Below are 13518 nucleotides of genomic sequence, written 5' to 3'. Positions count from 1 at the left end.
GCTCCAGGGCTCTTACCCACGGACTGAGATTGTGCCTGAGCTGAAGGCACAACCAACTAAGCCACTCAGGCGCCCTGGGAAAGAAGTTTTAATAAACTGAACAGGTTCCTAGTTTTCCACCTGCTGTCAGTGTGAGATAGAAGATCCTCAGAGAGAGCCTCACAATTTCGATCAACTACTTCATAGCATCTGAGCATCTACCAGTTTACAAATTGTTAAAAACTGCACTTCAGACGTCACTTTCTCGTTTCCTCTCGTGACACCAAGTTCAGGTTGCTGTTTCCATAGAGATGGGATGTTTCAAGAATTGTGTGATCCTGGTAAAACTTGGTGAGGCTCTGTCCTGTTTGAGTCTCTACTTTAGCATTCCTGTCACTGCTGTTTATTTTACTTATTTTTTAATTTTTTTTACATTTATTTATATTGAGAGACAGAGCATGAATGGGGTAGGGGCAGAGAGAGGAGACAGAATCTGAAGACAGGCACCAGGCTCTGAGCTAGTGGTCAGCACAGAGCCTGACGTGGGGCCCAAACCCATGAACCACAAGGTCATGACCTGAGTGAAGTTGGTCGCTCAACCGACTGAGCCACCAGGCGCCCCCTGTCACTGCAGTTTAAAATTAACAGGGGCACCTGAGTGGCTCATTGGGTTAAGCATCTGACTTCTGCTCAGGTCTTGATCTCGCGGTTTATGAGTTCAAGCCCCATGTTGGGCTCTGAGGTGCCAGCTCAGAGCCTGGAGTCTGCTATGGATTCTGAGTCTCCCTCTCTGCCCCTCCCCCTGCTAGAGCCTTGTCTCTCAAAAATAAAGTTAACAGGGACACTTCAGCAATCAGAAAGCTAAGCTGCCCGTGTTCCGACAGAGTAAGCTGGTGGGAGACTAGAGGCCGCTGGTTTTCGAGATTTCTCCTGGAGCGGTGTGCGTTTCAAGTGAAATCTTACACGGAGTCTCAGGATATGAGCTCCGGTTGAAGCAGGAGTGGGATATACTCTTCCCAGCAGTGCTCTCGTTGGGGGGGGGACCCCAAAAACCACTGGTATAGACAAAGTTCTATTCTGAGGGCAGGGATCTTAGTTTTATTCACAACCGTCTCCAGCAGTAGAAACAGGTTTTCTCAGACTGGATCACGCCACACAAGTAATGAGGGCCAAGTAACTTGATTCTAAGCCCAAGGATCTGGGGCCAGGGCCCAGAGGCGGAAAGACTTTGTAGGGAGCGGTCACAGGGCAGCAGTGAAGGGCTTGTACCCTGTGGCAGTCAGAACACGCAGAGCGGCTTTTCTTCTGTTTTCAGTTCACCTTGTCTGGCCTTTTCTAGAAGTTTAGCCACTGCACGCTGCAGGGGAAACCAGTTCTATGAACCTTTACCTCACACGTTCTAATATTCTTGCTCAGAGAGAGCTGTTCCAATAGGATTGAGGTTAAGAAGGCATTGCACCTGCAGGGAAAGATTCGGGCAGAAAGGGCATTGCACCTGCAGGGAAAGATTCGGGCAGAAAGGGGACTTCTAGGGACAACCCATCCCGAGACTAGAAAGTTGGAAAGGGCGGCACGCCTGCTTGGGGCACCCGGCAGTCCAGCGCTTGGACACGGGGGTCATGAGACGGGGCTGGCTTTCCTTTTCCTTGCCATAGCCCACCTGTGCCATATTTCTTTCGGAGGATCCTGGTGTTTCTCTGCCCAAAGGCCTTGTGTGAAGGGGAATCTGGGGACTCGGGGTCAGAAAGCCGAAGGGGAAGGCAGGCACTTGGAGCTCAGGCCTGGGGCCCCCCACCCACAGAGGCACAGGCGCATCGTGCATCACAAGTGAGCATTAGCCTTCAGTTGGTCTAAGTTAACTTTACTTTTCAGCTTTACTTCTTTGAGATGGTGGTAACAAAATTGGCACAAAGGACACAGACACGGAGCCTAATTAAAGACACAAAGGTGCACATAGAGCCCGGACTCTCAAACATGGAATTTGAATGTTAGTTTCGCCACAGTGGCTGTGACTGGAGGCGACTTGTGGTCTTCAAGCCTGTTTTCTCGGGCCGCCGCTTGGACTTGAAACCAGTCCTGTTACTGTTGTTAACGGTCTGAGCCTTTTGTGGCAGGGGTGTCCCTCTGTGGCCGTGGAGACCACACGGGTCTAGGTTCAGGAGAGAAGGCCACAGTGGTTGAAGTGCTTTGAGGGCCCGGCCTTGGCTCAGGAGAGTGTCATGGGATTTGCTCAGATTGGCAGCCAGATGGCTTGACAGGCTGGTGATCCCACACTGAAACCCTAGGGAGCAGGGGACCAGGGGGATGGGGAAGGGTCAGCACCTATCCGGAGGGAGGAAGCCAACGAAAGAACATTTCAACTCTACTTCTCATTTTTCTAGCCAGGCTGTTTAAAACCAGGTTCAGGCCAAATGGAAAAGACCCGAGTGAGCTCTCGGAACCTGTCCTCCGCATGTTGGGTCTTTGACCTGCATTTTGACAAACCTCTAAGCGATCCCGGCAGCCTTTTCATAGATGGTCCCTCGAACCCCGTCCCAACTTGCCATAAGAGGATCTTTATTCTCTCCTAAAACTAAATGTGGACTCTCCTAGGGCTCTTTCTCCTTCTCCTTTGAAGTTTCCTCCTCTGTGTCCACCATGCTCAACGTGCTTAGGAGTAGGTGCTGTTGAACGGGGAGCTCACCCCCTCCTTGGCACTGGCAGGGAAGGGTGTGAGGAGGGAGGAGGTGCCAGTGGAGATGGGCAAGCCCTGGCAGTTAAGGCAAGCCTCCTGAGCACATTCCTCCATTCGGTCTCCAGCTGGGTTAACCGGTTAAGAACCAGGAGATTAAAAACTTGTATTTCAGAATTAGACTGGTGGGCTTTATAAGAGATTATCCTAAATTCCTACTGGCTCTCCACCTGGGAAGGAAGCTTGAATAGCCCAGGGTGGTAGTTCTCAAACTCCTGTGTGTGTTTTTTTTAACCTTCCTATCTCTGGTTTAGAACTGTGATGTGATGGTATTTATTCACCGTTCCTACTCAGAAGTGATACCATAACATAAGTTAGGTCTCCCAACGTGGTCAATTTGTGCTAACTACTGTATTAAACTTGGAGTTAATTCCCAGTTTAGTACAGGTAGGGAGGCAAAGGAAAACCACTGGGGACCCCCAGGTGTTTCTAGGGAGGAGAGGACTCAGTCGCCTGCTGTGTCACTTGCTTGTGGATCAAGAAGTAGATGCCTCATCCCAGGAGTGCCCTGTTCCCTGGCCGGTGCTTACACGAGGTGAACCCGCGGTGCAGGGATTTTGAGGGTCCAGAGTCTCTTTCTTGGTCAGCCCGAGGACCTGGATGGACAGGAGCTCAAAACGGGTAGGGCCACGATCCTCTCAAGTCAGCGGTTCCCCTGACCACAGTCCGGCCTTTGCCCTGCCTGCTTCTAGAAGTAGGAGAAGCTTCTCGGCCCTCTGAGGCAGACTGAGGTGCCCCCCAGGCCTGGAGTAAGCTGAGCCCCCCAGGCGGTGTGCTATGCCAGGCCTCAAATCTAAGCACCAATACTTCCTTTCTAAATCCTGCTCCAGAAGGTTCCGCTGCTCTAGCCTCCACCAGCCTGCGAACCTCCGAGGTGTGCACGTGAGGATGGAGAAGGCACCGAGAAGTGGGCTGGTGAGAGAGGCTCACCCCTTTCCTGGCTGTAATTTTTTTTTTTTAATATTTGCTTATTTTTAGGGAGAGAAAGAGAGAGAATCCCAAGCAGGCTCTGTGCTGTCCACACAGAGCCCAGTGCAGGATTCCATCTCATGAACCGTGAGATCATGACGGGACCCAAAGTCAAGAAGAGTCTGACGCTTAACCGACTGAGCTCCCCAGGCGCCCCCTGGCTGGAATTTTAATGCTAATTCTCTTCCTGATCTCTGGGCTCAGTGTGCGCTCCCTAGCCTTCCAAACACCCTCTGCCTCCCTCTTGGCTCACCAACCATCTGTATCAGCCAAACTAGAAAAAGGAAACAAAAACAGTCACATCTCTGCCCCATTCCTCCTTCCAGAGGGCACGCTCGGTCCCCTACCCCTCTGGGTCTTAGATCTGTGCCCAGAAGATAAAGGGGAGGGGTCTGAGTCAGCGCCTTTGCCTCCTCAAACCCACCCCCTCGGAATATTAGAATTATAGTGGCTTTGTCCCTGAAGCTCCCCTCTGCTCCGGGGCGGAAACACCCCTTCCGGATGGGGGGAGGGGTGGTGCTCGTTACTGGTGAAGATAGGCATCTAGCCAGAGCTGCCCAGACTCCTTCAGTGAGCTGTGGGGGCAAGTTGGGAACAAGCAGTGAGAGAGAGTGAGCGAGCGGGTGGGGCCAAGCCCCAAAGCCACACCACCCTACGGAAGGGGCGTCGTGAGGTGCTTACAGAGGTGTGGAGGCCCGTCTCCCTGGCACATGGCCCCTTTCCACCCCTTTGCTTCTGCGAAAAGGCTTGGGCCATGGCACCGACAGCCAAGGCCTGACTTGGCCAACAAGACCAGCAGGGCACCCTGCCTTTGTCTTGGTGACCTCCATTCCAGAGGCCTGGGGACACTAGTCTGTGGCTCCCACCCCACGCGTCCCCGGTCCCACTGCCCGCCCTCTTCCCACCCTACCTGCCACCTTCCCGGGCTCAGGTACTCACTAGACGATGTCGGCGAAGGCTGAGAACAGGGGCTTGGACTGGTACTCTATGCCATGCTTGGCACACAGGGACCGCACCAGGGGGGCCACCTTATGGTAATTGTGTCGAGGCATCGTGGGGAAAAGACTGGGGAGAACTGGGCGGTCAGTGGCTCCTACGCCGCTGTTCCCACCTCCCTGCTTGCCCCCCACGGCCCCTCCCAAGGGCCCGCTTCTCAGGGCTCCCCACGTACTGGTGCTCAATCTGGAAGTTGAGATGTCCGCTGAACCAGTCATTGAAGGCAGACTTGTGGACGTTGCAGGTCGCCTGGAGCTGGGGGAGGGCAGGGGGACCATGGCTCTGCGAGCCAGAAGTGCCAGCCAACCAACCGGCTGGGAGGAGAGGGTGTGGCCCCAGCCCTGGCCACTCCCTTCTCCGCGTGGTGGCAGGACAGAAGCCTCCAGCTCAGGAGGCAGCGCTGCTGGGGGACTTTTGGTGTTGCTGCCCCCACCCCCTTGCCTGGATCTGTGCCCGCGCACCCTTCTGAGTAGCTGCGTTACCCCAGGCCTTCCCAGTGGCTGCCCCTCACCTGTGTGGAGACCCAGTCCTTGTTCTGGTCGTGATCGATGTGCATGGGGATGTGGTTCATCTGTGTGACCCACACAAACCAGTTGCTCTCCAGAAACCTGGTGGAAATGGCGCACAGACAAGCACAGTACAAGTCAGAGCCCATCCTCTCCCCCAGGGCCCTGCTCTAGCTGGGCCTCTTCCTAGGCCAGTGCCTGAAACACCCCCGTGCCTCTCAAAGCCCCAGCACGGCCCCCAGACCAGACCTGTGGCCTCCTTTCCTTTGCCATCCCTCCTCCCCCGCCATCAAATACTACCTGACCACGAAGAAAAGGACCAGGAGGCCCTTCAGTCCCAACAACGGCATGTAAGTGAGAGATATGCGGGCGTAGAAGCTGATCATCCAGGCCAAGTCCTGCGTTGAGAGGCAGAGGGCGTTATGGCTGACACAAAGTACTTGCTCCCCTCTCTCACTTCACCTATTTGCACGGCACAGTCGTTCTGCCAGGTGCCCAGACTGGAGCACCCTGTCCACCGCTCGCTGTGCCCGGCCCTGCGGTATCTGGTGCCACCTCTCCTTCCTCCCGGTCCTGGCAGCAGCCCCCAGTCCTCCTCGCCTATTTCCCACACAGGCGCCAAGGCCCCCCCCCCGCCCCCACCCCAGCTCCTTCCAACCCACCGAAGTTTTCTCCCTTCATCATGCTGCCAAATGAATCTTCCGGGACTGACGCTCGGTCTGTGCCAGTGCCGTGAGCAAACCTCCGGCCGCTTTGTGCACCACAGTCCCCCCCCTGACACTGGAGTCCACAGCATGTCCAGGGGCCAAGCTTGCCCTTCCCTTCCCAGCGTCTCTGCGCAGGGTCCATCCTCACCCCCCGCCCCCGCCGCCTGTCCTCCAAGGCCACTAGAAGGGACTTCGCAAAGCCCTTTCTGATGCCTCTCATCCAGCCAGAGGCAGGCAGGGGCCCTTCTGTCATCTCAGAACCTTCCGCTCCTACCTCTTCTCTGGTGTCAACGACATCCGTTTCATCAGAAACTTCCTGAGAGCAGGTGCCGCCATTTCTTACTCATCTGCTCCCACTCCACCACCCTCACCCCCAGCCTGGTCCCGGGCTTTCAGCTGAGCACGAAAACCTCGGGAGATGCCATAAGGATGCAATAGGGCACTGGGTGGGAGTCAGGGCGTCTGTGGGGCTCAGATCATGCCATCTAGAGACAAGGAAGGTCTATGCTTGGTCCTATTACTTTGCTCTAAGTTAGGCCTGGGACAGATCGCGGTGGGATTTCCTCTGGAGAACCCCGTTTCCCCTCTGTCAGGGCACTGAAGACCAGGGACGGGGACTCTGGGGCCATGGATACTCACCACCCACTTCTTCCGCCGGAAAACAAAATAGAAAATATACCACTGGAAGTAGAGAGGCAGCAAGGCTGGGGGCCCAACTGGGGAGGAAATGGAGACAGGCAGGAGGCGTGAGCAGCACGGGGGCGGGTTCAGGGCCAGAGAGGTGGGCTGTGTTGTGGCCCCTTCCGGCCACCTGGGCGTGCCTCAGACACCGGCGGGCACTGCGAGTGGGCACGAATTCGAGTCTGCAGAAGGCAGCACCCCCCATGAGGATGCCAGGGCAGGTGGGGGGGGCATTCCTTTCCAGGGGAAGAGGGCAGCGGGGAACAGCTGGAAACTGGCCCTGCCAGTCCTCATGGCCACCTGCCCTGTGCTCTGGGCTGCTCTGCAGTGCAGGCGAAGGGACAGGAGCAGGAAAGTGTGTGAGTGAGTGTGTGTGTGTGTGTGTGTGTGTGTGTGTGTGTGTGTCTGTGTGTCTGTGTGCGCGCGCCCGCCAGCGTGGAGCAGGGGCGGGCCCTGCCGATGCTTCCCAGGCTGAAAGCTCACTTCCTCGGACTAGGGACCTGCGCCTGGGCCACTGAAGCCGAACCCTGGAGGTCAGGGGTGTGAGTTGCAGGCTCACTGCCGTTTCTGTAGCCCTTCTCTGCTGGGCCCCGAGGCCTACCCACAAACCCCTGCGTCACAGGGCTCCCCGGCGGCTCGTAGGTCCCCACCTGCCGGGAATGGGATTCTAACACTCATCTCCAGGAGTGACGGTTACGTCATAGGCAATTAGGGTGAGTTCTTTTGAAACTAAATGGGATCAACAAAATCTTCCCCACCCTTCCTTTCGAAACCTGAATTCTTAGGCATTAGGGAGATATGAAAAGCAAAGAGCACAGAGCAGTCTTCAGCAAGAGCCTAAGACGGCCGCAGGAAACGCCCTCCTCTTCTGCTCTATGTGCTATGTGCTCTACTTCCTTTCTGAATCCAGTCCTCCCGTAGCCCATCTACCTTTGTGCCCCTGGGTGTTGCACTGTGCCCCACTGAGTCACTCTGACGGAAGTCTGTTTCACAGGGCCTAAGATAAGGTTTGCGGTCTGATTGGGATGGCTGCAACGGAGTGCTCAATCCCCTTGCGAAAGCCGGAGTGGGACTTGGAGGAACAAGCCTGCCCACAACACGAGTGCCTTCTGGCCAAACAGGAGCCTGGTGACGCCACAACAGGCGCGCAGGGGCCTGCGGCCCCCATGCAGAGAGGAGCCCGCTGGGGAGCAGTACCTGCCCTCCAGCCATTCCTCAAAATGCCCTAAGCCTTCACAAAGCCCTTTGTTCTGCACAGCCCTGCAGCACACCCCGTGCTGCGTGACGATACTCACCCAGGAAAAAGTATTTGTGCTGGTGGTTGTACGGCATGTACTTTTTCTTCTGTTTCCCAAGCTGGGGAGAAAAGCAAATGCAAGTCAGCACCCATAGCCCAGGCACCCACTCCCCTCCTGCCGTGACCTTGGCTTTTCCCGGCTCACGAGTTCAGGCCTATTTCAGGGGCCTGGAAGGCTCCAGCAGGCCGGGCTTCACCTCCACCCAGGCCCTGGCACGTAAAGGCCTGGCTGTGACGAGTCAAGTGCACCAAACTATGGCACGCGGCTCGATGGCCCAGGGCCACATAAGGCCTGAGCACGACAGTGTCTCCGGGACCTCAGGACCCGCCTCATTCATCCCAAGACACCCCTGTCATAAGGTGTCCGGGCCCCACCGCGTCCTCCCCTTCTTTTCTTCCATCTGGTACTCTTTTGACCTCAGACCCTCCATGGACAGCCATTTATACCCCTACACAGGTCAGTATCCCTTCTGCAACCATCTGTCCAACCAGACCCTCTGTGGGTGTCTGAACTTCAACGTGAATGTTACAAAATTCCCTTGAACCCAAAGGAAAGATCAGCAAATGTTTGTGGGAAGGATACCAAGAACAACTTGGCAAGTCCGAAGGTTCTGGGTAGGAATGATTTCGTTAAGCCTGGCTGAGGTCGGGACCCCCAGTGCCGCAGGCCTTTGCACATCGTCCTCATGGCCGGAGGGGAAGGGCAGCCAGGCCACCTCAAGCTCCCTCCCTCGTGCCTGGGGTGGGAATCGGTTGAACGGCCGCTGGCCTGGCATGCCATGCCGAGATCGCAGAGGGGGAGGGGACCTGGCGACACCCAGACTGCAGCCTGGCGCCTCGGCACAAAGGGTTTTAAAGGAACTTTACAAACCGCTCTGCTGGCCCCTCAAAGCCGCCTGCTGCCGCTGAGCATTCAACCTTCAGCAACCGCCTTAAAACTTTTGCTCAGAACCGCAAGGCGGTAACTCAAAGCCAAGGCTAACCACCCCGGAAGTCAGGATGGGGTCAGGTGGGTGGGAAGAGTCAGCCAGTGGATGTTCCAGGCACTGGACATCAAAGAAGATGAAGACAGTCAGTCCAGCCCTGGACAGGGGAAACTGAGGCACGGGAGGATATCAAAGTGCGGAGGGACAGGGGCGGGTGGGGAAGGTGACTGCCTAGGGTAGGAGTGTCCAAAAACACCCCCAGGAGGGCCATCCATCACCCTCAAGGATGACTGGAGATTTGGTCATGCTTTCGGTCCTCTGCAGAATGCCGTTTACGCAATAACCGTTTGCTGACGTGAACTCGCCAGGGAAACAGGTGATTCTGTCCCTGTTGCCTCCCTTGCCAACACTGCCTGTTGCCTCCCACAACTGCCAGCCAGCCAGCCAGCCAGCCTGGCCCTCGTGTCCGACCCAACCGGAGCACTGCCCTCGGAGCCCTCTGTTCTGGCAAAAAGGCCTCTCCACTGCTACTTCCACTCACCTCCACAGAGAGGATCTTCCCCAAGGCAAAAAGGAACGGGTGCATGTTGATGTCTGGGTCTTTGCGGAAACAGTTGGGCTTGGCGTGGTGCTGGAAATGCAAGTGGTTCCACCAACTGGCAGGGGCCCCCTGCAGAGAAGCGGGGCTGTGAGTCCAAAAGCTTAGTCCAAAAGCCAACCTCACCTCCCACCCACCCCCAGGAAACTGGTGTTTCAGGCACCCCTCCCCACCCCAGTGACCTTCAGATGGCCAATCACGAAATGATGGAAGACGTGGTTCCAAGTGGAGGTGCTGAAGACGGACAGGTGCCCAAAGTCGTGCTGCAGCCAGCCAGCCTGCGCCTGGGTGAGAAAGGTTAGTGCTGAGAGCAAAACCCGCCTGCCCGGCATCCCCCTCACTGACCTCGGGGGGCTCCTCCACGTCGCCCCTAGTCCCTATGACTGCCCTGAGCATGGCCAGGAAGGAATCAGGCTCCTGACCCTGGCTCTGCCGCTAACTCATGCGACAGTGGGGGCAACTATCCCCTCCCTGTTCTTCGGTCTCCCCGGCTCTGGAGTCCTAGGACACAGGCTGGGCCAAACACCCAGACTACGAAAAAGGACAGGGTGACAGACTCGAAGGCGAGAAGGCTCAGCAAATAGGTTCTACCACTAGGGCCCGACATTAGGAGCATGTTGTGCCGCACGGTGGGGAGGAGAGAGCCGAGCTTTGCTGAGAAATCGGAATCTGGGCTCGTGGCACGCTCGGGCCAGAGCAGAAGTGGACTAGGCCGTTTCTGAGAAATTCCACAGAAAGAAGGGAGCCCGTGGGGGAGCAGTTGGAGATGTAGTGTGAAAATGAAGGCGCACGCGCGGCCAATGAGCAGACGGAAGCCACAGACGACAAGGTATCGGCACTAACTCTGCCCCATATCCTCAGCGCGGCCCTGCCACAGGGCTGGGCTCGGGACCTTCCAAGACACACACGAGCTTTTCCCAAGGATGCGGAGCACGGCCATGCTCTTGACAACCCAAGTGACCACTTCTCACCTGAGCCGTGCTGAGCAGCACCGCACACAGTAGGAAAGGCACAAAGGATGTCCCAAAGACCCAAAGAGTGAGCCAGGCGGCAACATCTAGCAGCAGGATGTGCAGCAGGTACAACAGGAAGAAGACACGGTTGGCCTTCATGAGCCCCATCCGCTCCACGGTGGCCTGCAGCTCCCGGAACTCGGAGATCAGCTCTTTCTGTGGAGGAGCAGAGAGGGCGGGGCTGCGGTTCTTCCCAACTGTGACCCAACATTGCTGAAGACAAGGGCCCCTCTTAGGCTAGAGAATCCTCCACCCCCAGATCATCAAGGGAAGCCCACAACCCCAGGTAAATCTACTACGACACTGAGGAAAAAGGACAGGGGACAGCGCTCGGGCATTGTGCCCAGGAGCGAGCGGTCTAGGGAGGAAACACGCTTGACTCAAGGGCCTGCCCTGCCGTTTACGAGCACTGTGATTCTTGACCACACTGCTCAACCTCTCTGAGCCTCAGCTTTTTCACCTGAAAGTGTGTGAGGGTTACACAAGGTCATGGCTGACACAGTAAGCGTTCAACAGACAGGTCTTGATGGTGGTGGCGGCAGCCTTGTGAGAACTAGAGGGTTCCAAAGCCCCACCTCCTCCCTTCCACCTGTATCCCAGCAACCGACCCAGCAACGGATGGGGGAGGAGCAGGGACCTAGAGCCTTGCAAAAACTACCAACTGAGGTCGCCTGCCGATGCCTTCCTTTTCTACTCCCTGCCCTGCAACGAACCACAGGGTCTCCGAACAGCAGTGTCTCACATTTTTTGTGGGCTCGAAGCTGGGCTGCTCTGGAGACAGTTCTCCAATCAGGAGAGAGTTCATATACTTCCTCACCAGGCCCTTGTTGATGTGGAAGGCCACAAAGGGATCCTGCAAGGAAAGGGAGAAGACAGACTGGTTAGGAAGCCAGCCAGGGGCCCCCTGGACTCCTGGAGGGCTGCACCAGAGACCATCCTCCTGATCCAGCAAGGAGGCTGTATCCAAGTATCCAAGTTCAAACCCCTTCCCTCCAGCCAGCTGCCCTTTGAAGGTGCTTAGACCTCCCCCGGGAGTCCCCAGCCCAGGAGTACCCCAGCATGTGTGCCAGTAAGAAGGGCACCACACCAAGGAATAGCGAGTGCAGGTAGGGGACCACAGAAAGTGTTCTCTGGCCTGGCCTTTCCTCCAGGCGCATTTAGGACAGCTTTCGCACAAGAATACATGCGAGAAACGACGGGAAGGGATGGGTGGTGCTATGAGATTTGTTTTTTGCTGTGGGGCTTTCAATAGATGCTCTCTGGTGCAAGGGTTCTTCCTAAAATGTGCTTAGGAAGATTCCCTAAGCGCCAGCTGGGGACTTTTGCCTTCCTACCCCTCCTCCCGGAGGCCGCTGTTCCCCGTAGGGTTCCATATTTCCCCTGGGACTCTGCCCACTCCACCCGCCCCCCACCCTCCCCCCAGGCCCCAGAGTGGCTAATTTTGGAAATGCTAGGTGGGGTAGGTCAGGCAGACCCAGGCCTTCTGGGGAACCGGCACTCTGAGGCGGGCGCCGGGGCGGAGCCGGCGGACAGTGGCACCACACATCTGGACCAATCGCCAATCCTGCTGCCCCGCCATTCTGCCCCGGCCCCAAATCACACTGTGGGAAGACCCTGCGTCGGCGCCGGCTTTGTCTGCGCATGCGCTAGCCCACGTCTACGTCTTCCGCCACCGTCCGGGCTTCCCAGTGGTCACTCGGGGTGACCGTTGCAGACTCTGGTCTTGTCACTCCCTGGCCGGCTGCATCTCTGGGAGGGGCAGCTCCTCAGCCGGAAGACGTCTATGCTCCGCTGCGACAAAACGGGAACTCTGGGGGCCCCAGGCGCCCTCCGCGATTGCAAGGGCGGAGGGTGGGGACGGCGGAAGGGGTCGTACCGCTGACGCCGGGAGGGGAAAGGATGTAGGGGGAGGGGCCGCGGCGAAGCAAAGGCTTTGCGGGGTCGCACAGGGTGATCACCGGCTCTCCAAACGTGGCAGAAGGCCCCAGTTGCCTTAGCTCCGAGAGCTGGTGGTCTAGAAAGGGAAGAGCAGGGCTGGGGCGAGCGGCGCGCGGACGGGGCCCGAGGGAGGAAGGATGAGAACCACAGCCTAGGAAGGCATCTGCTGTCCGCCGCCGCGGCATAGCTGGAGACCCCGCTGGCCTGCGGCCGAGTGACCTCCCCACGGGATGCAAGGACGGCTCCGAGCGTCCTCGCTAAGTGTATGCTGACACAGCCCACCCCCCAACCTTCTGCACGCCGCCCCATTATCCCGTGTGCACCAGCAATCGTTAGTCCTCTCCGGCCGGCGAGGCCCCTCCTTCACTATGCTGGGGTTCCGAAGGCAGCGGGCGCCCCCAAGGCGGCGGGCGCCAAGTTACTTTCCACGTCGCCCCTGTCCCCGAGACAGTGCTTCCCTCTCCTGCTCCCGCTCGCAAGCCCGCACGCGCGGTCTAGACGCCACGGCGCTCCCTTCCCACCCACCCAGACACAGATCGAGACTCCCTCTCCCTGCCACTGACCCCTCCCCTCCCTCGGCCCTAGCTGCCCCGCGGTCTCCGGCACCCAGTACACCCTGGCTCTCCCCGCCCCCCTACTCTGGACCCTGCCTAAGTCTTGGACACCGCAAACGCAACGCACGCAGGGCGGCGCAGTCCTTTGTTTGTGCGGGCACGTTGCCGGCCTCCATCTCCTCTCTCCTGACTCCAGTTTTCACAGCCATTCTCCCGCCCTTGTATCCCGGGCTCGGTCGCGGGCAACGGGTACGCTAGACGCCTACAGGTTCTTCCCCGGATTAGTCCGCGTGAGTCCGCGACGCCAAACTTCCTGCCTGGTGCACGGAACCTCTGGAGGCGGCCGCCCGGACCCGCCTCCTCCAGTGCCCGGGTCTGGCCGCGCTCACCGTAGCATCCTGCCCCGCGTAGTGGCTGATGACCCGGGAGCCCCCCGGGTGCCGGCGGCTGAACTCGCTGATGTTGTACACCTTCCGGTCGATCACGAGCCACCGCTCCTTCTCGCGCCCGGAGCGCTGCGCCACCTCGTCCCAGGTGAAGTAGCGGGGGGTCGGCGCCTGGGCAGGGGTCTGGGGGTCCATCGGGGCCGGGCGTCGCCGCGCGCCGGCCGCGCACGGGGCGTC

The 13518-nt window shown here is 57.9% G+C and overlaps 1 protein-coding gene across 4 annotated transcripts; it reads right to left on the bottom strand.

Annotated features, from left to right (window-relative positions):
- Positions 1 to 3808: 3808 nt before the first annotated feature.
- Positions 3809 to 13512, bottom strand: FADS1 (fatty acid desaturase 1). Of its 4 annotated transcripts, none has more exons than XM_029956202.1 (12): positions 13285 to 13512; positions 11146 to 11256; positions 10362 to 10559; positions 9573 to 9674; positions 9334 to 9462; positions 7865 to 7925; positions 6528 to 6604; positions 5482 to 5579; positions 5187 to 5283; positions 4851 to 4930; positions 4619 to 4744; positions 3809 to 4254 (listed from the first exon to the last, which is right to left on the bottom strand). In XM_029956202.1, the coding sequence occupies exons 1-12, from the start codon at positions 13474 to 13476 to the stop codon at positions 4203 to 4205; spliced, it is 1323 nt and encodes a 440-aa protein (XP_029812062.1). In that variant the 5' UTR covers positions 13477 to 13512; the 3' UTR covers positions 3809 to 4202. The 4 variants fall into 4 exon arrangements, with proteins under 4 accessions (XP_029812062.1, XP_029812065.1, XP_029812063.1 ...); XM_029956205.1 differs by lacking the exon at positions 13285 to 13512 and adding an exon at positions 13023 to 13152; XM_029956203.1 differs by lacking the exon at positions 13285 to 13512 and adding an exon at positions 11878 to 12094.
- Between the last annotated feature and the right edge of the window lie 6 nt (positions 13513 to 13518).

The sequence above is a fragment of the Suricata suricatta genome, chromosome 11 (assembly GCF_006229205.1).
Source record: "Suricata suricatta isolate VVHF042 chromosome 11, meerkat_22Aug2017_6uvM2_HiC, whole genome shotgun sequence".
Classification (NCBI taxonomy): domain Eukaryota; kingdom Metazoa; phylum Chordata; class Mammalia; order Carnivora; family Herpestidae; genus Suricata; species Suricata suricatta.
Note: the sequence above shows the minus strand (reverse complement) of the source record. Positions and strands in the feature narration are given on the sequence as shown.